This window comes from Salvelinus sp. IW2-2015, linkage group LG14 (genome assembly GCF_002910315.2).
Source record: "Salvelinus sp. IW2-2015 linkage group LG14, ASM291031v2, whole genome shotgun sequence".
In the NCBI taxonomy this organism is placed as follows: domain Eukaryota; kingdom Metazoa; phylum Chordata; class Actinopteri; order Salmoniformes; family Salmonidae; genus Salvelinus; species Salvelinus sp. IW2-2015.
In genome coordinates, this window is record NC_036854.1 from 53266898 (window position 1) to 53290773 (window position 23876).

Below are 23876 nucleotides of genomic sequence, written 5' to 3' on the forward strand. Positions count from 1 at the left end.
ACAAAAAAGTGTTAAACAATCAAAATATATTTTATATTTGAGATTCTTCAAATAGCCACCCTTTGCCTTGATGACAGCTTTGCACACTCTTGGCATTCCTCAACCAGCTTCATGAGCCAATCAGTTGTGTTGTGACAAGGTAGGGGGTATAAAGAAGATAGCACTATTTGGTAAAAGACTAAATCCATATTATGCAAGAACAACTCAATAAGCAAAGAAAAGAACAATGACAACCATCAGTACTTTAAGACATGAAGGTCAGTCAATCTGGAAAATTTCAAGAACTTTGAAAGTTTCTTCAATTGCAGTCGCAAAAACAATCAAATCAAATCAAATCAAATCAAATAAATCAAATCAAATTTATAGTCACATACACATGGTTAGCAGATGTTAATGCGAGTGTAGCGAAATGCTTGTGCTTCTAGTTCCGACAATGCAGTAATAACCAACAAGTAATCTAACCTAACAATTCCACAACTACTACCTTATAACACACACACAAGGTGTAAAGGATAAAGAATATGTACATAAAAGATATATGAATGAGTGGTGGACAGAACGGCATGGCAAGATGCAGTAGATGGTATAGAGTACGGTATATACATATGAGATGAGTACTGTAGGGTATGTAAACATAAAGTGGCATAGTTTAAAGTGGCTAGTGGTACATGTATTACATAAGAATGGCAAGATGCAGTAGATGATATAGAGTACAGTATATACATATGAGATGGGTAATGTAGGTATGTAAACATTATATTAAGTGGCATGTTTTAAAGTGCTAGTGGTACATTTTTACATAATTTCCATCAATTCCCATTTTTAAAGTGGCTGGAGTTGAGTCAGTATGTTGCAGCGGCCGCTAAATGTTAGTGGTGGCTGTTTAACAGTCTATGGCCTTGAGATAGAAGCTGTTTTTCAGTCTCTCGGTCCCTGCTTTGATGCACCGTACTGACCTCGCCTTCTGGATGATAGCGGTGAACAGGCAGTGGCTGTATGGTTGTTGTCCTTGATGATCTTTATGGCCTTCCTGTGACATGCGGTGGTGTAGGTGTCCTGGAGGGCAGGTAGTTTGCCCGGTGGTGCGTTCTGCAGACCTCACTACCCTCTGGAGAGCCTTACGGTTGTGGGCGGAGCAGTTGCCGTACCAGGCGGTGATACAGCCCGACAGGATGCTCTCGATTGTGCATCTGTAGAAGTGTTTGTGAGTGCTTTTGGTGACAAGCCGAATTTCTTCAGCCTCCTGAGGTTGAAGAGCGCTGCTGCGCCTTCTTCACAACGCTGTCTGTGTGGGTGGACCAATTCAATTTGTCCGTGAGTGACACCGAGGAACTTAAAACTTTCCACCTTCTCCACTACTGACCCGTCGATGTGGATAGGGGGGTGCTCCCTCTGCTGTTTTCCTGAAGTCCACAATCATCTCCTTTGTTTTGTTGACGTTGAGTGTGAGGTTATTTTCCTGACACCACACTCCGAGGGCCTCACCCTCCTCCCTGTGGCCGTCTCGTCGTTGTTGGTAATCAAGCCTACCACTGTAGTTGTCATCCGCAAACTTGATGATTGAGTTGGAGGCGTGCATGGCCACGCAGTCGTGGGTGAACAGGGATACAGGAGAGGGCTCAGAACGCAACCCTTGTGGGGCCCCAGTGTTGAGGATCAGCGGGGTGGAGATGTTGTTACTACCCTCACCACCTGGGGGCGGCCCGTCAGGAAGTCCAGACCCAGTTGCACAGGGCGGGTCGAGACCCAGGGTCTCGACTTGATGACGAGTTTGGAGGGTACTATGGTGTTAAATGCTGAGCTGTAATCGAATGAACAGCATTCTCACATGGTATTCCTCTTGTCCAGATGGGTTAGGGCAGTGTTGCAGTGTGGTTCGATGCGTCGTCTGTGACCTATTGGGTCGGTAAGCAAATTGGAGTGGGTCTTAGGGTGTCCGGTAGGGTGAGGTATATGGTCCTTGACTAGTCTCTCAAAGCAACTTCATGATGACGAAGTGAGTGCTACGGGGCGGTAGTCGTTAGCTCATTACCTTAGCTTTCTTGGAACAGGAACAATGGTGGCCCTCTTGAAGCATGTGGGAACAGCAAACTGGAGATAAGGATTGATTGAATATGTCCGTAAACACACCAGCCAGCTGTCTGCGCATGCTCTGAGGCAGCGGCTGGAAATGCCGTCTGGCCTGCAGCCTTGCGAGGGTTAACACGTTTAAATGTTTTAACTCACCTCGGCTGCAGTGAAGGAGAGCCCGCAGGTTTTGGTAGGGGGCCGTGTCAGTGGCAGTATTGTCCTCAAAGCGGGCAAAAAAGGTTGTTTAGCCTGTCTGGGAGCAAGACATCCTGGTCCGCGACGGGCTGGGTTTTCTTTTTGTAATCCGTGATTGACTGTAGACCCTCACATACCTTTGTGTCTGAGCTGTTTGAATTGCGACTCGATTTTGTCTCTGTACTGGGACTTAGCCTGTTTGATTGCCTTGCGGAGATTTACTACATGATTCCATATGTGTTATTTCATAGTTTTGATGTCTTCACTATTATTCTACAATGTAGAAAATAGTAAAAATAAAGGAAAACCTTTGAATGAGTAGGTGTTCTAAAACATTTGCCGGTAGTGTATTCTCTATTGGTCCGTGTTTAATTTGTCTAGTTTGTGGATCTCTTATCTTATATATTGTATTTTCTATCTGTTGTTTGCATATTTCACCTTCATCACCTTGAATCCCCTCTATTTGTCATTAATTTCCTTTAATAATGAACAGAGTTTTGAATAAGCATCGCTACCCTTTTTTTGTGTTTCTGTTTAAAAGAGCTGCAGAATGGGTTTTGAAAACCAACTTTTCAGTTTTTCATGTTCCAAWYGTAATAAATATGTTTCTTGGAGGTATATGGCCTGTGCTTTCTCCTTTTTTATTCTTGCAATAACCATACTTCTCTTAATAGGATTGTTCAAACCATTCACATTTAAGGACACCAACCTAATGTCATTCGTCATATGTTGCATTATTTTTGTACATCAAGACGGTATTGGATCCCAGGTAATAAAACCATTTAAACCCTGAACATCTGCATACAAAATCTCAATAAAATAGACCTCCAAAAAATGGGTTGCGCTATGCAGCCCTCCCCACACACCCCCTGTGTTGTTCGACGAGAAAAATCCACGCACTGTGGAGGCCTCCCTCTAGCAGTGCGGAGATGGCTGAAAATTCTCCCTCTGCACACTCTAGCTATAACCAGTTTCTGACTCACASCCACTGGTCTKGGTTACTATTCAAAAGAGTCAGTGTTCCATTTGCAAGATTCCCTTCGTTTGTGAGTTTCCAAATAAAATGTTATTGCGGTTAAAGTAAACAGTCAGCCTTTTGAGCGATCATTTTCTGGAAATAAAATTGAATGTTAGTCGATTGGCCTTAATCCTCAAGTTACCCTATCCAAGGCTGGGTTATAGCCTATAAACAATGACAGTTTTAGCCCCAAAACAAATTAGCCAGGCTGATGTTACAGGCTGTTTGGCTAGCTATAAATTGGTCAAACAGACCCAGCAATATGATAGCCAACCAGCCAGCCATAGTTGCTATTCATCTACCCTAGCTAGCTAAACTGCCATCTATAGATGTTATCCACCTACCTCATATTTCAGCCCTMGGAAATTCCTCACACCCATTATTACAAATCACCTATGTATCCTTAGAATTAGGTCAAAGCTTGAATTCCTGCAATCTGTCCCTTGCTCGTTGTAGCGTCTCCTCTCCTCCAGCTCTGGCTCCAGCTGTATTCCGCCCCCTCCCGCACKCCTTCACGTCAACACCTGTTGTAGTTGTCCCTCACTAGTGATACTGTTGGGCCCGTCCTCTCCTCCGGCCGGTACCTCGATAATGAATCCCCTCTTCCTCACGAGAATCCAAGATGACGTAGCAGTCGGACGTGTGTTTGTCTTGTCCCGTCTTGTCCCATTTTCCGTCTCACTTTCCACCTACGATCTAAATATATTTTCCTGCAACCTGCCTCACCGAATGTGGTACGGATCTGCTATTTTTATACGTTATAACTGGAACCCCATCAGAAGCTAGTCAGCYAACTAGCTACTAGCTAGTAGTCACTGTTAGCCACGGCTAGCGGTCTTCACCTTTAGCTCGGACACCAGCCAGCTTTAGCTCGGTCAATACCTGCCAGTTTGCACAGCSCAATATCAACCCAGAGCATATCGGACTGCTTTTCTCCACCACATCACTGGATTCCTGCCTCAAACTCTAGGCCATTACACCRGATCATCGCAGCTAGCTAGCTGCAACCGAGTGGCTACTGCTGGCTAATGCCTCTGTCCCGAAGCAAGCACCAGTTAGCCTTGAGCTAGCCTCGAGCTAGGCCCATCTCCCGGCTAGCCAAAGAGGTATACCCGCTAATTCGTGGGCTACAATACCTCTTTTGCCAATTGGCCTGGACCYTTTATTGCCGACACGGAGCCCCGCCGATCCATCACGACTGGTCKGTCGACGTAATCGTCCGATGTGGTTTCAACAGGCTTTTCCGTTGCGATGTCGCCGAAGACCCATCTACTAGCCCCGGCTYGCTACCTTTCTGAATCGCCATGTCTTCAGCTCGCCTAGCATAGTAAYGACTACCGAACCGCTCCTGGACTCACCTATTGCTGCTCATTGGACCCTATGATCACTCGGCTACACATGCCTCTCTCTAATGTCAATATGCCTTGTCTTCTGTTGTTTCGGTTAGTTATTGTTTTATTTCACTGTAGAGCCCCTAGTCCAGCTCAACATGCCTTAGATAGTTCTTTAGTCACACACCCCACACATGGGGAGACCTCACCTGGCTTAGCTGGTGTCTCCAGAGAGACTCTTTCATCGTCACTCAATGCCTAGGCTTACCCCCACTGTACTCACATCCTACCATGCCCTTGTCTGTACATTATGCCCTGAATCTATATTCTACCATGCCCAGAAATCTGCCCCTTTTATTCTCTGTTCCCAACGCACTGGACGACCAGTTCTTATAGCCTTTAGCCGTACCCTTATCCTACTCCTCCTCTGTTCCTCTGGTAATGTAGAGGTTAACCTAGGCCTTGTAGCCCCCAGCATCACAACTATTCCCCAGGCGCTCTCATTTGTTGACTTCTGTAACCGTAAAAGCCTTGGTTTCATGCATGTTAACATCAGAAGCCTCCTCCCTAAATTTGTTTTATTCACTGCTTTAGCATACTCCGCCTACCCTGATGTCCCAGCCATGTCTGTATCCTGGCTTAGGAAGGCCACCAAAAATTCTGACATTTCCATCCCCAACAACAACATTTTCCGTCAAGATAGAATTGCCGAAGGGGGCGGAGTTGCAATCTACTGCAGAGATAGTCTGCAGAGTTCTGTCATGCACTTAAATATTTTGTCTTGCTCATTCACCCTCGGAATGGCACACATACACAATCCATGTCTCTATTGTCTCCAGGCTTAAACATCCTCTTCAACCTGTCTCCTCCTCTTCATCTACATTGATTGAAGTGGACTTAACAGGTGACATCATTAAGGTATCGTAGTTTTCACCTGGATTCACCTGGTCAGTCTATGTCATGGAAAGAGCACTGTTTATAATGGGGGTTGTGTAGGGTATAGGAAGTTTGGTACCTTTGTAATAAGGGATTCTTTGTGGAKTTTTGAATGTGATTTGACGGAGGTACTTCGACTGAAAGAAGCAAGTCTCGAGCTGGGAGGAAAAGTGAGAAAAACGGCATGGTAAATCAACTGATGGCTTTCAAATGATTGTCGTGTCAAGGTAGAGAATGTTGATTCGATTTACCTTGAAGCGGTTTTCTTTTTCCTTCTGACTTTAGGTGACTGCATGTGTTGAGAGTGTTCAGAAAGTCCTGATTACCAGGTTGGGTTGTTTTATGGCTTTGGGCAAGTGGTGCAGGAATCTGTTTGGTCCTGTTCATTTTTATGACGTTTGGCTTGTAGTTTGGAATTCTGATTGTCATGCTCTCCCTGTAAAAAGAGGCCGTATGTCTGAATGTGGCGGCTGAGAAACGGTAAGCAGTAACAGCTGCTGCATCAAAGGCGCCTGGGCGTGTTATGCATTTAACCCAAATCCGYCACGCTCGCACACAGCCCCTGATTCAACCTGTAATGTAGACATTGAACAGAAAGCKTCAGACCACAACCAATGAGAAATTACGGACTTTAATTAACCCATAACACCTCACCTCTGTATGACAGGTCAGAGGTCAGCTAGGCTTGCCCCTGATTGTTTCCTGGAATGGCTACGGGGTTGAGGTCATGTGCTTCTAGAATTTATTTTCATTTGGCAAAATTGTGCCTGAAAGCATCAAAAAGCTGCCATGTCTCAGTAGAATGAAAAGGTTGAATCAACTTTTTGTTGAGCTGTTAAGTAGGTAGTTACAGCCAGAATAGATCAACAACTAAGGGAGTACCGGCCTGGGCAGTGAACTGATCCATACATTGAGTGTAACATCAGAAGAACCATAATAACTATGGCCACTGAGCTGGGGAGAGGGAGAGAGGGTCAAGGAGAGGAACCGAGCGATGGATGGTCCACTCCGAGTCTGAGACATTTACCAGTCATTGATAGCAGGCAAACTAATGAAACGACAGAGAGAGAGAGATTGATTTTTGGATGAAGGGGGAAGGAGGAGGGCAGTAGTGGACCCGRGAGGGGGGGGTAATCCGGTTCCAGCTAAACGGCTGATCCCTCTCATTCCTCAGATATCAAATGTCAAAAGTTAAATTAGCCTGCTAGCCTCAGATACGAGTTAATATGCATTTAAACGGGGTGAGGGGGTGGGAAAGGTGCCGGGACAGTTACCGTGCAGGTGCCTTTGAAGTGTCTACTTATCCCTCTGACTAGTAAGCACTGGCTAACTCTCTTAATATTCACACACACATGCACACACACACATTTATTTAAAAAAAAATTGATTTCACCTTTATTTAACCAGGTAGGCTAGTTGAGAACAAGTTCTCATTTACAACTGTGACCTGGCCAAGATAAAGCAAAGCAGTGCGACACAAACAACAACACAGAGTTACTCATGGAATAAACAAACATACAGTCAATAACACAATAGGGGGGAAAAAAGAAAGTCTATATACAGTGTGTGCAAATGGCGTGAAGAGGTAAGGCAATAAATAGGCCATAGTAGCAAAGTAATTACAATKTAGCAAATTAACACTGGAGTGATAGATGAGCAGATGGTGATGTGCAAGTAGAAATACTGGTGTGCAAAAGAGCAGAAAAGTAAATAAAAACAATATGGGGATGAGGTAGGTAGATTGGGTGGTCTATTTACAGATGGGCTATGTACAGCTGCCGCGATCGGTTAGCTGCTCAGATAGCTGATGTTTAAAGTTAGTGAGGGAAATATCTCACTATATATAAGGAAATATCTCAAAATATAAGTCTCCAGCTTCAGCGATTTTTGCAATTCGTTCCAGTCATTGGCTGCAGAGAACTGGAAGGAGAGCTGTTGGCTTTGGGGATGACCAGTGAAATATACCTGCTTTTGTGTTTTTATCGTGACCAGTGAGCTGAGATAAGGCGGAGCTTTACCTAGCATAGACTTATAGATGACCTGGAGCCAGTGGGCCTGGCGACGAATATGTAGCGAGGGCCAGCCGACTAGAGCATACAGGTCGCAGTGGTGGGTGGTATAAGGGGCTTTGGTGACAAAACGGATGGCACTGTGATAGACTGCATCCAGTTTGCTGAGTAGAGTGTTGGAACCTATTTTGTAAATGACATCGTCGAGGATTGGTTGGATAGTCAGTTTTACGTTAGTATGTTTGGCAGCGTGAGTGAAGGAGGCTTTGTTGCGAAATAGGAAGCCGATTCTAGATTTAATTTTGGATTGGAGATGTTTAATATGAGTCTGGAAGGAGAGTTTACCTAGGTATTTGTAGTTGYCCACATATTCTAAGTCAGAACCGTCCAGAGTAGTGATGCTAGTCGGGCGTGCGGGTGCAGGCAGCGAACGGTTGAAAAGCATGCATTTGGTTTTACTAGCGTTTAAGAGCAGTTGGAGGCCACCGAAGGAGTGTTGTATGGCATTGAAGCTCGTTTGGAGGTTAGTTAACACAGTGTCACAGGAAGGGCCAGATATATACAGAATGGTGTCGTCTGCGTAGAGGTGGATCAGGGAATCACCCGCAGCAAGAGCGACATCGTTGATATATACAGAGAAAAGAGTCGGCCCGAGAATTGAATCATGTGGTACCCCCATAGAGACTGCCAGAGGTCCAGACAACAGGCCCTCCGATTTGACACACTGAACTCTATCTGAGAAGTAGTTGGTGAACCAGGCGAGGCAGTCATTTGAAACCAAGGCTGTTGAGTCTGCCGATAAGAATACGGTGATTGACAGAGTCGAAAGCCTTGGTCAGGTCGATGAAGACGGCTGCACAGTACTGTCTTTTATCGATGGCGGTTATGATATCGTTTAGTACCTTGAGCGTGGCWGAGGTGCACCCGTGACCAGCTCGAAAACCGGATTGCACAGCGAAGAAGGTACGGTGGGATTCGAAATGGTCAGTGATCTGTTTACTAACTTGGCTTTCGAAGACTTTAGAAAGGCAGGGCAGGATGGATATAGGTCTATAACAGTTTGGGTCTAGAGTTTCTCCCCCTTTGAAGAGGGGGATGACCGCGGCAGCTTTCCAATCTTTAGGGATCTTGGACGATACAAAAGAGAGGTTGAACAGACTGTAATAGGGGTTGCAACAATGGCGGCATATAATTTTAGAAAGAGAGGGTCCAGATTTTTCTAGCCCAGCTGATTTGTACGGGTCCAGGTTTTGCAGCTCTTTCAGAACCTCTGCTATCCAGATTTGGGTGAAGGGGAAGCTGGAGCGGCTTGGGCAAGTAGTTGCGGGGGGTGCAGAGCTGTTGGCCAGGGTTGGGGTAGCCAGGAGGAAAGCATGGCCAGCCGTAGAGAAATGCTTCTTGAAATTCTCGATTATCGTAGATTTATCGGTGGTGACAGTGTTACCTARCCTCAGTGCAGTGGGCAGCTGGGAGGAGGTGCTCTTGTTCTCATGGACTTTACAGTGTCCCAAAACTTTTTGGAGTTAGTGCTACAGGATGCAAATTTCTGTTTGAAAAAGCTAGCCTTAGCTTTCCATCATCTATCCATCGCAATGTGTTAGCAAAGCAGCACTCAGAGGCAGCCTTGAGACTCTTCATAGAGTTTGCAGAAACTTTTGTGAAGTAAATGTATAATATTTTGTATWATTCTGTATTGTTTTCACTACCACAGTGGCATTTGGACATAATTCACTAACTATTTTTTATTTTGCTCTAACTGTTGGTTGTCACTTCCCCACCTCTTGCTTTGCTGGGTGTCCAGATTCTCTTGGCGAGTGCCTCCTAATCTGAGTGCCATGACCCACCGCTACTACACTGAACAAAAATATAAACGCAACATGMAACAATTTCTAAGATTTACTGAGTTACAGGCCATATAAGGAAATCAGTCAATTGAAATGAATTCATTAGGCCCTAATCTATGGATTTCACATGACTGAGAATACAGATATGCATCTGTTGGTCACAGATACCTTAAAAAAAAGTAGGGGCATGGGTCAGAAAACCAGTCAGTATCTGGTGTGACCACCATTTGCCTCATGCAGCATGACAAATCTCCTTCGCATAGAGTTGATCAGGCTATTAATTGTGGCCTGTGGAATGTTGTCCCACTCCTCTTCAATGGCTGTGCGAATTTGCTGGATATTGGCGGGAACTGGAACACGCTGCCGTACACATCAATCCTGGGCATCCCAAACTTGCTCAATGGGTGAAATGTCTGGTGAGTATGCAGGCCATGGAAGAACTGGGACATTTTCAGCTTCCAGGAAATTTGTACAGATCCTTGCGACATGGGGCCGTRCATTATCATGCTGAAACATGACGTGATGGCGGCGGATGAATGACACGACCATGGACCTCAGGATCTCGTCACGGTTTCTCTGTGTATTCAAATGGCCATTGATAAAATGCAATTGTGTTTGTTGTCCATAGCTTATGCCTGCCAATACCATAACCCCTCCGCCACCCTGGGGCACTCTGTTCACAATGTTGAGATCAGCAAACCATTCGCCCACACAATGCCATACACGCTGTCTGCCATCTGCCTGGTACAGTATTCACCTGTGAAGAGCACACTTCTCCAGGTGCCAGTGGCCATCGAAGGTGAGCGTTTTCCCACTGAAGTCAGTTACGATGCCGAACTGCAGTCAGATCAAGATCCTGGTGAKGACGACGTGCACACAGAGAAGCTTCCCTGAGAGGGTTTCTGACAGTTTGTGCAGCTGTCCGGGTGGATGGTCTCAGACGATCCCGCAGGTGAAGAAGCTGGATGTCTAGGTCCTGGGCTGGCGTGGTTACACGTGGTCTGCGGTTGTGAAGCCGGTTAGTCATACTGCCAAATWCTCTAAAACAATATTAGAGGCGGCTTATGGTAGAGAAATTAATATTAAATTCTCGAGGGACAGTTCTGGTGGAAATTCCTGCAGTCAGCATGCCAATTGCACACTCCCTCAACTTGAGACATYTGTGGCATTGTGTTGCTAGACAAAACTACACATTTTAGTGGCYTTTGTARTGATCATTCTGTTTAATCTGCTTCTTGATATACCACACCTGTATGGATTATCTTGGCAAAGGAGAAATGCTTAATAACAGCGATGTAAACAAAATTTGAGAGAAATAAGCTTTTTGTATATATGGAACATTTCTGGGATMTTTTATTTCAGCTCATGAAACATGGAACCAAAACCTTATATATTTTTTTCAGTTTAAATGAATATAGTGGAAATTGCCGTTGTTATTGCTTTTGTGGTTTTGAGCACTGATCAAATGCATCTCCTGGGTTTGATCCTTAAAAGAMTATGAGCCAAGGTGCCCTTTGACTGAAATTCTTAAACATTCTAAAAGGCATGGATACCCATGGCCCAAACCCATCACTGTGCATTTTAGCCGGTGCTTGTAGCTCTTTGACTAGAACATCACTGCTCATTCACAATGTGCTCCTGATGAAATGGGTTGATGGGCTGTAGAGAGTGCTCCGTGCCCCAACGGTGGGCCTGCGTCAGGCCCCTGATGTGTGAAAGGGAGTCAGTGGGGATTGGAGTGGGGTTAGGCACAGCCCTGCTGTGAGGCTGATTTGAGCACAGAGAGCACAGAGACAAGGGAAGGTGGAAGAAGCCTAGCTTTCTTTTGATTCCTCCCCTCTCTTCCCTCTGCCTTCTAGGCCAGGGTTTCCCGAACTCTGTCTTGGGTCCCCTCATGGGTGCAATTTTTTGGGGGGAGKGCGGGGGGCAGGACTGAGTTTGGGAAACCCTGCTCTAGGCTATGGGCTGGGACTGAGAGCCAGGGGCCTCTGGTAGGGCCCYAGAAGAGCCCCAGCGCCAGAGTGTGGGACTCCGGGCAGGGGAGATGGGGGGGTGCCRGAGGATTGGGGCGGTGCGCCACAGAGCCAAATTGAGACGTGGGAGCTGTCAACTTACCCTAGATGAATATCAAGGAGAGCAGCAGTCGGGGCTGTGGGGGAAATCAGAGGCTGACAACGGGTTGCCAGTGTGGAGCAGGAATCCTCCCGACTTGCCCACCGCTTCTCACTGTAATTACGCCAAGCATCACTCACATCGCCCGTATTTAAATAATGCAGCACTATGGGACCACTCTGCAGAGAGAAGAAATAAGACAAGGACTAAAAGTTACAGAGGGAACTCTGGCGTATTACRCACTTGAACACTTTTGTGTGGCTTCCACATTGATTTTATAGATTGGTAACTGTCTACTTTTCTCTGTTGGTATCCTGAAAATAAATATTATCAAAGTTATATTCATACTTCTATGGTTTGTGATTGATAAATGGGAAGATGGCCGATAGTCTATTGTCCATGATGCTACAGATCATGGCTTGGGAGGTTAAGAGAACAGGTTGTTATCTGATGCTGTGCTAGTGTCGTGACATTCGACAATAACACGTTTCCATGTGAAAGACACTTGAAGAAGTTCCATTAAGACTCCTTCAACACAATACACAACTGAACTCTGTTGTGGGAGATGCCACATTCTTGCAAAAACATGCATCCTATAGGACAGCTAGCCAAGAAGGTGATCAGAAAAACACAGACAATTGCACTTATCCATGCTGATCTCTTCTCTTGTTGTGTTTGCGATTCCTCCTCTCGTGGAGTTTGAAGGTTCTCTTTCTCCTTTCAGTCTGTGCTGCTAATCGTAAATTATTCCCTCCGTCTATAGTTAGCGCAGGTGCCAGGTACAGCAAGCTCTCCCTAAGCCGCTTGGAGAGGTAGCTGCTGCGCTCCTATTAAACCCTAGCCAGCTGCTGTAATTTCGCCTCCTTCTCTCATTGTTAATTGGGTAGTCTTGAGTCTTTTTGCCGGGAGTTGATTTACAAGASAACGARAAAAGGAGAGAAGAGAGAAAGATTATTGCACAGGAGGAGAGGAGCTTTGAAGAAGCGTTTTGTGTTTTCCGTCTGCATCCTCCAATCCTCCTCTCCCCCTTCCTCCACCGGGTTCTCCAACCAAACCCCATCATCACCACGCCACAGACCACATGACTTGCAAAAATGTGCAGGTGGAGGAGAATGGTTGTGTTGTTGCTGGCACTTGTTCAGAGGCACAACGAATGACACCTCCTTGATGATGAAGGTTCCGCCCAACAAAGCCGGTTCAGTGTGTAGAATGTGCAACAATGTGCAAATGCCCTTTCGTGATCCTCTGACTGAAACACATGTAGTAGCGTAAGGCGGCAGAGACTACTACATCATCTTGTCTGTAGGGTACCAAGTCAAATGTCTGAGAGGCTGGAGCAGATTGGCTCTCCGCCCCTTGTTATACACAACGGCTGCTGCCTTTGAGAAACACTAACTCCCTCCGAAGCAGCCAGGCTTTTTGTCTTCTCTCCCTCTCATTACTTTGAATTAGCCAGGCACCCGTAACTTCAGCCCCCTTGTCCCAGGGCCCAACTCTCTATCTCTCTCTCTCTTTCCCCTCCTCGAAGGAATTGGCTCCTCTCCACTCCATACCTCATTATAATTWAATTTTGTCATTTGTTGCATGAGTTCCCTCCTCCTTTATTCCCCGCCATTAAAGGCCCTCCTCCCCTGCTCAGGCATGGGGCTTCTCTAAAGGTATCCAGAGCAGCCTTTTACGTTGAACGGCCCCAGAATAAAAAAGGGAGAAACCTGGGGAWTAGGATTTAATGATCGGCTGGCTGGGCGAGAAAGAGAGATCGAGAGAGCGAGAAAGTGAGATAGAAAGTGAGAGCATGTGAAAATGAAGAATGAGAGAGGAAGAGGAAAAAGTGAGTGAGAAGGTGGGTAGAGAACAAGAATGCCAGGGAGAGAGGATGRAGAGAGCACTAGGCTCCATTATAGTGGCAGAGAAAGCCCCTGAAATACTAGCGTGCGCTCTGATCAGGACGGCAGTGAGCACAATTACTTTCTTTTCAAATCCTTCAGTGACACTGCGGGAGGAAGGAGGACTTTGAAACTTGAAAGGTAGGAGCTCACTTTCAACCTCAAACGCGAGCAGGAAAGGGCTCTGAAATTTGTTCAGTGCTCCCCATCCACCATTAGCTTGTTTCTTCCTCTCGCCTCCAGGCATTTAAGCGCTTTTTGAAAAGATGTTAAGAAATTCAATCACCATAGAGAGACCAGGACAGTTCTTTTTTCATTTTTTTTGTGTGTGAGGCATGCTTCCCCTTGGTCCACTGAGGACCGGCTTGCTGCTTTGTGTTGTTGGTGAATAGACCTGTGAATCGGTGGAGGAGAAGAGGACGGGATGGGGGCAACGGTGGGAAAAAGGGGGGGAAATGAAAGCGGAATGAAAAATGAGGAAAGGAAGAAAGAGAAAAAGCCAAAAGGGTCTGTTTGAGGCTGATGATGGTCAGGGTTAGAGAGGTGCTCCTGAAGTTCAGGCTTTTCAAAGTGTTTGCAGACACCTGTGTCCTCCACATCAGAGCAAGAGCACTCAGTGCCACCGCAATGGATGAGAACACTGACTGGAATGCCTCTGAGCTTTTTTTTGCTTCACATTAACTTTACAGAGTACCAGGACATTTTAGCCCAACATCTGGTTGCCTATGCCAGGAGGCTGAATCTTGGCCGCAAGTGGATCTTCCAGCAAGACAATAACCTCAAGCACACATMAAAATTCACAAAGACATTTTTCACTGGCCACAAAATCAACATTTTGCTATGGCCGTCTCAGTCTCTGGGTTTGAACTCCTTTGAAAACCTGTGGTTTCAATTGAAGAGTTCAGTCCATAAGCGCAGACGAAGGATATCAAGGATCTGAAAAGATTCTGTATGGAAGAATGGTCTAAGATCCCTCCCAATGTGTTCTCCAATCTCTTAAAACATTTCAGAAAAAGGCTCAGTGCCGTTATCCTCGYAAAGTGAAGTATTGAAAACAGCGGTGCCAATAATTTCAACCCATATCTTTTTGAGAAGACAAGAATATTACTTGTTKAACAAAATCGCTTTCTMTGAGCAATTGTATTAGTATAAAATAATATAATTTCCTCATTTTTTTTGAGCATTCAATATAGTTAGGTATTTGTATTATTTATTTTATACAGTCTRTTGCTTATTTTTATCAAGTGGGGCGTTTTGGACCTGATGGTAAGAATCATTATCAGTAAACTGCACCTATGAAGCTCAGAAGGGTTAAAATAAAGTCAAATAAAATATAAGTTTTCCAGACATTTTGGTTGGATGACATTWGAACGGGATATAAATATAATAAGCCTTGGGGTAATTCCTCCTCTTTCAGCATCACCATTCAAGTGTTAGTTGTTGACCTTCTGCTGCCCAGTGTTTGTTAAACCATTTAAGGTGGTACAGTTGAAGTCGGAAGTTTACATACACTTAAGTTGGCGTCATTAAAACTCGTTTTTCAACCACTCCACAAATTTCTTGTTAACAAACTATAGTTTAGTCAAGTTGGTTAGGACATCTACTTTGTGCATGACACAAGTCATTTTTCCAACAATTGTTTACAGACAGATTATTTCACTTATAATTCACTGTATCACAATTCCAGTGGGTCAGAAGTTTACATACACTAAGTTGACTGTGCCTTTAAACAGCTTGGAAAATGTAATTAAATGATGTCATGGCTTTACAAGCTTCTGATAGGCTAATTGACATCATTTCAGTCAATTGGAGGTGTACCTGTCGATGTGTTTCAAGGCCTACCTTCAAACTCAGTGCCTCTTTGCTTGACATCATGGGAAAATCAAAAGAAATCAGCCATGACCTCAAAAAAACAATTGTAGACCTCCACAAATCTGGTTCATCCTTGCGAACAATTTCCAAACGCCTGAAGGTACCACGTTCATCTGTACAAACAATAGTACGCAAGTATAAACACCATGGGACCACGCAGCTGTCATACCGCTCAGGAAGGAGACGCGTTCTGTCTCCTAGAGATGAATGTACTTTGGTGCGAAAAGTACAAATCAATCCCAGAACAACAGCAAAGGACCTTGTGAAGATGCTGGAGGAAACAGTACAAAAGTATCTATATCCACAGTAAAACAAGTCCTATATCGACATAACCTGAAAGGCCGCTCAGCAAGGAAGAAGCCACTGCTCCAAAACCGCCATAAAAAAGCCAGACTACGGTTTGCAACTGCACATGGGACAAAATCGTACTTGAGAAATGTCTCTGGTCTGATGAAACAAAAATAGAACTGTTTGGCCATAATGACCATCGTTATGTTTGGAGGAAAAGGGGAAGCCGAAAAACACCATCCCAACCGTGAAGCTGGGGGTGGCAGCATCATGTTGTGGTGGTGCTTTGCTGCATGAGGACTTGTGCACTTCACAAAATAGATGGCATCATGAGGCAGGAAAATTATGTGGATATATTCAAGCAACATCTCAAATCATCAGTCAGGAAGTTAAAGCTTGGTCGCAAATGGGTCTTCCAAATGGACAATGACCCCAAGCATACTTCCAAAGTTGTGGCAAAATGGCTTAAGGACAACAAAGTCAATGTATTGGAGTGTCATCACAAAGCCCTGACCTCAATCTTATAGAAAATTGTGGGCGAAACTGAAAAAGCGTGTGTGCGCAAGGAGGCCTACAAACCTGACTCAGTTACACCAGCTCTGTCAGAAGAATGGGACACAATTCACCCATCTTATTGTGGAAGCTTGTGAGGCTACCGAAAAGTTTGACCCAATTTTAAACAATTTAAAGGCAATGCTACCAAATACTAATTGAGTGTATGTAAACTTCTGGCCCACTGGGAATGTGATGAAAGAAATAAAAGCTGAAATAAATCATTCTCTCTACAATTATTCTGACATTTCACATTCTTMAAATAAAGTGGTTATCCTAACTGACCTAAGACAGGGAATTTTTACTTTGATTAAATGTCAGGTATTGTGAAAAACTGAGTATAAATGTATTTGGCTGAGGTGAATGTAAACTTCCGACTTCTACTGTATATGCTAAAATAATTAACCCATTTTAGGTGGTATACGCTGAAATAAAGAACCCATTTAGAGGGTATATCACGTTTCAGGTATGACCCAGATGCAGACAGTGTCGAAGAACCAAAAGTTTATTTCTAATACAGGGGTAGGCCAACAACGGCAGGCAGGGGTCAATAATCCAGAGAGGGTGCAAAAGGTCCAGAACGTCAGGCAGTCTCAGGGTCAGGGCAGGCAGGGGTCAATAATCCAGTAAGGTGGGGCAAGGTACAGAACGGCAGGCAGTCTCGGGGTCAGGGCCKGCAGAGYGATTAAAAAATGGGAAGGGCTAGAAAACAGGAGCAAGAAACAAACGCTGGTAGGTTTCAYGAACAAAACGAAGTGGCAACTGACAAACAGAGAMMACAGGTATAAATACACAGRGGATAATGGGGAAGATGGGTGACACCTGGAGGGGGGTGGAGACAAGCACAACGACTGGTGAGACCGATCAGGGTGTGACAGGTATAGACTGAAAAAATGGACACCCTTAAGGTGGTWTTCGGAAGAATGATGAACCCCCCTGACTCAGTTCACCATGGCGAAGTAGAGGGAGGAGGGGAATGGAGTGACACTGGTTTGATTGAACTATTATCTGCTTGACATCTCAGAAACATGAGTGAATAGGGCTGGATTTCACTGAGAGAGAAATAGATAGAGAGGGGGAGGGAGGGAGGGAGAGAAAGAGAGACACCCAACTGGGGAGAGGGCGAAGAAGCCAAAGAGAAAGATAGGAATGTAGTGTAATAATATCTTTGGGAATAATGACCACAGTATTTTGTCTCGAGCAAGAGTTCATATACACTGTTTAGCTGGGCTTGTGGGAGTTTGGCTTCACTTGCAAAAGTCCAAAGACTATTGCTACAAGCACATTGTGTATGTCAAGTCTATGGAACTCATACATAAATAAACTAGACMAAGAACCAGAAACGTATCCAGGTCTACGATAGATACAAGGTCTTATTCCCGGCCTCTGCACTGTGTTTGCTGGATGAGTATTCAGTACGTATAGCCCCACACTCCTCTCAGCAGCACTATCCTTTGCTCTGTTGGCTCCCAGCACAGTTTACAGTCGCTACTTCCTTCCTTAAATCCACTTTGTGCGAGAACATGAACCCAGAGTCTGAAATCCCTTTATGTTAATATTGCGCTTTGCAAGAGCAGGCCCTATTAATCCAGCTTTAACAGCATAAATGCCATTATTCCCTTAATAAGATCAGGGGCTGTGCAGTATAGGATTAAATACTTATATCATAACTGACACTGTCATTTCCTGCGGATGAGAGCGTGAGCCTCTGCTCTCTCACTGGCTTGTCAGTTCCGCGTTAAGACTCGTGGAATTTGCTGCTCTGAGCGCCGTGGCGCCATTCGGGGCATGGCTGGGCCCTAACGCAGGTAATGGATGTGGGAGAGTGAGAGGAATCAATGGCAGACCCGTGGGTCTCTCTCTTTCTCTCTTCTCTCTCTCTCTCCTTTCGTGCCACTCTCTCGCTACTGTAGCGGCCAACTTGGGGTGCTCAGGGTAGCGCTCTTTAATCTAGCCCTCTCTTCTCCTCTTAATTGGCTTTTGGAGGGCTGCAGTTTTCCGCTGCCTGCAGTTCATAGGGGGGCCTTGCAGTGCTAGGCTGGTAAGTGCTACAGAACCTTTGGCACCGGCACCGCGGCACTCTGCCAGGGCCCTCAGTGAGACATTTAAAAGAGAGAGACGGAGAGAGAGAGAGACAGAGACAGGCTGTGGGTAATGGGCACTGGACCGTGCTGATCATCAACAACCACAGTGAAATTAGAATCAACCAGGAACTTGGACATTTACATTAGATTGGACTACATTGGACCAGGGGAGATTTCCCAGCAGCGTCTAATGAAGTGAATCTGTTGCTCAGGATAAACTCGGTGGACTCTGGATCTGGTAGAGGAATGGGTTGGATTTGAGGTATTGAGAAAGATTGATAGAATCGTATGTAACTGAATCAAACTGCCTCTGCAATAGCTCTGAATTGCACAAGGCAAGAGCTGCCAGTGTAAAATGTTCAATCGTACAAAGCATTTACCTAAAAACATTCAACTCTAATAATTTATCATAATCATACTATAGGTACTGATGATAGGAATAATCTCAGACCAGAATTTTTTTGCCCAGAGTATCTTCTCTTTAGGGACTACTCCTAATAAGTCTGTACAGTATCACCCACCAGGTCAGGGGCCAGGCGACCCCATGAAGGCCAGGGTCAGTGTTTAGGTCAACGGTCAAGTCTTTCCAAAGCAGATCAGTCCTTGAACTCTCTTCACTTTTATCCCCACTAACTCCAGCACACCAGGGATAGCTTCTCAGGGGAACTCTCCTTTCCATCTCTCCGTCTCTCCTCTTAATTTCTCTCCTTCACCCCGAGAGAGAAAGAGAGCGAGAGATTACTCTGGAAGAGAGGGAGTTGAGGAGGAGGGAGAAGGGGGGGGGGGGTTGATACTACCCATGAGGCTGGTTAATGGGCAGTTTGGAATGCAGGCGAGAAGACCCGGTTGCTTTCTCCATGGGAATCCATTTATTTTATAAAAAGAACAGAGCTGCCTTTAAGATCTGACTTGTGGGAATCGCTCCCCCTCTGACTGTGGCCACGATGCAGGGGGTTGGGTTCGTTTAGTTGGTGAGAGCACCAGAGATAAGTCCTATTGGATTTATCTGACTRCTGCTTGCTGGCTCCTATGGAGGCTAAACCCGGGTGGATTTGCGTACTTGGTTGGTTGCAGGTGTACAAAACAAATCTACTGCCCCTCACAGGAGTATGCTGCGTGATCTTACTTCTTTCCCATGTCTATGGGTGTCTTGTCTTGTGTGTGTGTGTGCGCGCGTGTGTGCGTGCATACTCTGAGAGGTAAAGAAATTCCCCTTGACGGCAGCAGCCGTAAGTCACTGTTATGATTCTACTGACAGTGAAACCACTTTCACAACCAAATGGATTTCAGGTTGTGAAGAATTAAGCAGACTTTCGACTCAGTATCTCACAGTATATTTCAATGTACCGAGATCTATGCTGTATCGTCAGTAAATATGGACTCATATTTTTACCCAAATATATAATTTCACCCTCTCTCTCTCTCCCCTGTCCCCTTAAAGAAGATGAGCGATTGGGCACGCTGTACCACCACCACCGCGAGAGGCGCAATGCCATCAGCACCCAGGCCTCCACGCCTGGCATCCCTGGCAGCAAGCTGGGTGAGGAGCCCTCCACGTCCACAGAAGAGCGCCCCCCACTGGTAAAGAAAGAGCTGCACAGCTCACTGCCCCACCTGGCGGACCACGGCCTGCCCTATCGCGGAACACTGTTTGCCATGGATCCCCGCAACGGATACCTGGATTCCCACTACGGTGAGTACAGAAAACAGAACTCAGTTTAAAGAGGAGGGGTTGGATCGGTTGTTCTTATGATTGTTAGAGAGTGTTTATGAAGTCCAAAGTAGTGGGTACATGGCTAGTTTGTGTCGGCAGGGCTTTTGGTCATCAGACTACTTGAATTGCCTCAGTGATTTAGTAAATTGATGGATAATTACATAAAACCTAACATACAATATTTTCGGGGGTTAAGATAGAAAATTTGGCCTTGTTCTATGTATATTTATGAACAATATACTGTAATTTGAGTGAGGCGGCAGGCTCAAGGACTTGCCTGTAGACACCCCCCCCCCCCCAACAGTGGCACCAAGGTTCTCTCTGTACAGTAATAGGTAAAAGGCAGGGCTGCTAGTCGCTTCATTAGGCCTGACGGATCAGCTGCTTTCTCTCCCTTCCTCCCTCTCCTTTGCTCTCTCCCCAATTCTGTCTCTCTCTCTTTCGCTCGCTCTCTGGGAAGTTAGTATGGGGAGCGTTCAGCGTAGCTTCTTAATTCTCTCATTAGGGGCCTGTCTGAGCACAGTACTCCACTTTCACTCATCAACACACACATCAAAGCCCCAACACTACACTGCACTGCACAGTCAAACCACTCTCACTACCCCCTCTGTCTCCCTTCTCTCTCACTGGGACGGAGAGAGTGTTGGCAAGAGGAAGGGGGAGGAATAGAGGAGTGAGGGTGATAGAGTGAGGTAGGAAAGATACTGTTGATATGAAGAGAGAAGGGACGGACATGAGGTTTGAGGGAGAGGGAGAGTATGATAGAAAAATATAATATTAGAGAGAGAGAGAAAGAGGAGGGAAATAGAACAAAGGAATAAGAGAAAGATGCAGTTATAGAATGAGAGACAGATGAGTGGAGAGCGAGGGGGGGGGGGCGTTTAGGAGGTCAATTTCGTGCATGTGCGTGGCCTCCGGACAAGGATTTGATGTGATGGCCTGTTTAGTTTCGCTAAATTGCCTGCGAATGGAGCCTGACCGAGTAGTTTTAATCTGCAGGCTGTAATGAAAAGGTCTCTCTCTCCCTGGCTCCGGCTTTGGTCCTTTACTGTAACTGTATGTATTTAGTTCATTAGCCGGCATCTCCTTTGTACGCACTGGTGCGTACATCCACCACAAAGCTACAGTACTAATGTGAAAGGTTACTTAATTAAAGTCAGGCCCAGGGTCTGTTCTTTGGCGTAGCCGACAGGATCCTCGCAAGCAGAACATTACTGTCGATTACAGCACGGTCTTAGCTCAGCATGACTGCCACTGTTGATTGTGTGTGTGTGTGAGAGAGAGAGAAAGTGTGCGTGAGAGAGTGTGTGTGTGAGCACTGGTGGTAGAGGGTTCCAGACCACTGAAGCCAAGGGAAACTAGGGGCCGTGGTTGGGGTGGCTTGTGGTTGGGGTGGTGGTTGGGGGTCACAGTAAGGGGTGGCAGTGCCTCGGGGTAGTGCTTAAAAGTCACAGTCAAATGGAGAGTTCAGAAGCTGTAGGACAAGTCAAAGGGGCCATAGAGCCTGAAAGGGCTCCATTCTTTCTGCAGAACAGGCAGTGGATGGAGAGAGTCATACTGCTATTGGGGTGCACTGTCTTCCGTTTCTCTCTCTCTCTCTCTCTCTCTCTCTCTGACTCAGATAATGATGAAATATTAATTCCATTCCAATGTTTTACCAGAGGCTGTATTTAACAGAATTTAGATGCCTAATGGAGCACATGCTGAAATGCGAAGGCAGTTGTTTTTCCTCTGAGGGTGGAGTGTGCTGTAAATGGATGTCGTTGGGACGTGCCCTGACCCTGACTCAGTTCAGAAAGAGTTACGACCAGAGGTGAGAGAAAAGAGCAGGCCGGGGGGCTGTGTAAAATGGCTTCCTCTGGTACCAGGTGTGGGGAACACGAGGTGTCCCTGAAGGCGCCTGCCGGTCGGCCGGTCTCATTCTGTCTGATTGCCCCATGATCCAGGCCCCTAGGCTCCTAATCCGCCGATGGCCCCTTTGAACACGGAGCCCCATGGCTCCACCACTCCACCACTGCTACCCCCAGARGCTGGGAAGTGCGAAGAACATTGATCCCTGTGCTTGGTTGAACACCCCCTTCCCGCCCATCCTTCCATGGTCCACTCCACCAACACTYCCCTCTCCCTGGGGTCTCTGACTGACTGTCACCTTCCTAAATGTATCCCAGGTGTGTGTTGTGCATGTGAGGGTGATGGAGAGGGAGTCCTGGGTCTTTGTGCTGTGCTTGCAGAGTGCGGGGCGCTGCACGACCTGGCTACGGCTGACAGCCAGGTAAATGTGATTACTCTTCCCGCTGGTGTGTTGTCAGTGCTTAATGCAGCTAAACACGCCGGCACCTGCAGCCTCAAGCKCACTTGGACTGCTGGGTTGTCATGGTTGTCGCTGTGGCGGCGATGGGGGGAGAAGGGTGGGGGGACAGCCCCTTCTGTGCTCTATCCCACTCCTCTAAGGACTCTGTGTTTATTCTCACCTGTACACCCACTTGCMCACATCAAGGAGGARGCATTAASGAAAAATTGCCCCTATTACGTGCATTAGCTAAATCGCGGTGATGCATAGAGTCTAAGACTCTTTTCTTGGGCAAACACTGGATAAGTGTCCATATCCCGCTTACCACAACACTAATACGTGGGGCTTTCGTCTGGATAAGGAGGAGGAAGCATTGGGGAGGAGGATTCATGAGAAACTTGGCTTTTTAAAGATTTGTGTATCGCGAGGAGATGTGTATTGTGAAGGCGTTACCACGGCGGCACTAGCAACATCTGTTTACATTGTGGGCTTATTAGCGGGTCAGTGGTCAGCAACAGCGGAACACTTGCTGGAGTTCCRTCTGTTGTCTCCGCTTACTCTCTCCTCCGGGATCCCTCTTCTTCCTTCAAGTGTTTTGTCTTTTTCTTAAGCACTTTTTCTTCCTTCCCCAGCCAGTCAAAACATGTCCCGTTACGGGATTGTAAGCACATTCTCTTCAATGGACAGCTTTCTTATGTTTCTTTCCAATCCTAGCAGTATTGAAACATCAGAAAATGTTTCGTCAAAGGAAGGCGWCTGGGGAGGGTGGGAAAATCACTAAGCTTTTCCCACCCTCTCACCCTCCCCAGCACTAAGTATGTTGGTTGGTTCCTCAACGACCAAGGCTGTTTGGTGGTTGTTTGTGTCTGTGATGACACAGTAGTAGGTCATTATGTGGACCGAGACAGACTTTTATAGCTGAAGTATAAGTGGACCTATATCAGCCTTGTACATGGAATCAAGATCAAGACCCTAGGCCAAGCACCACCAGCTGGTAATCCTCAGACCAAAACCTTGGTCATGTCTCACCTCTGAGACCTCTTAGACCAGGGCTGCTAAGCCATAGCAAGGTGGAAGTACATGGCTGGTCTAGTGGATGGTTTGGATACCATCAGGCTACATCCCTTAAAACCTTGCTCTTTTTGGCCAAAGCTCTGACAGAAGTGACCATTACCTGGGATTGTGGGGAGCCAGCCAGGGCTCAACCAGACCCAGGGCGTATGGAGTGGGGGGCGGGATGGTGATCTCCAGCTCCAAACAGGGGTTAAGTTAACCTCCAAGGCTGCATTGTAGAGGAGATCTCAGGTCTACTGGTTCYGTAGCATGGCAAGTACTGGGTCCACGTCAATCTGTCTGCCGCTTTATCAAACTACAGCAGCTGATCAGTGAACTGAATGAGCTGGCTGTCACAAAATTCCAATGTGATTTGCACCACAATGGACCAGGCTCTGTACAGCTAACGACTGCATTACTGCTCTCCCTGATTCAGAGTCAGAAGTATAGGCCATACAGGAACTATAGGAAAGCTTTCCTGCCACAGAARAAAGTCACGAAAATAACCCACACTGGAAAAGTAATTTATAACGCATTTCTTCGCTCAAGGAGGCCAACTTTCTGGGTTCCACATTGGTTCCTTGTCACGAGTTTTGGCAAAACAGTTTCAAGCACTCCTCCC

At 46.1% G+C, this 23876-nt stretch overlaps 1 protein-coding gene across 3 annotated transcripts in view; it reads left to right on the forward strand.

Moving 5' to 3' along the window:
- The window catches only part of LOC111973216 (transcriptional activator GLI3), a 183134-nt gene that overhangs the window by 68535 nt on the left and 90723 nt on the right, over positions 1-23876 (forward strand). For 2 of the 3 annotated variants that reach the window (XM_024000506.1, XM_070446741.1), the window contains exon 3: positions 19639-19890. In XM_024000506.1, coding sequence (XP_023856274.1) covers positions 19639-19890 — 252 coding nt within the window. The remainder of the gene's footprint in view (positions 1-19638; positions 19891-23876) is intronic. The other variant, XM_070446740.1, reaches the window with a different exon arrangement.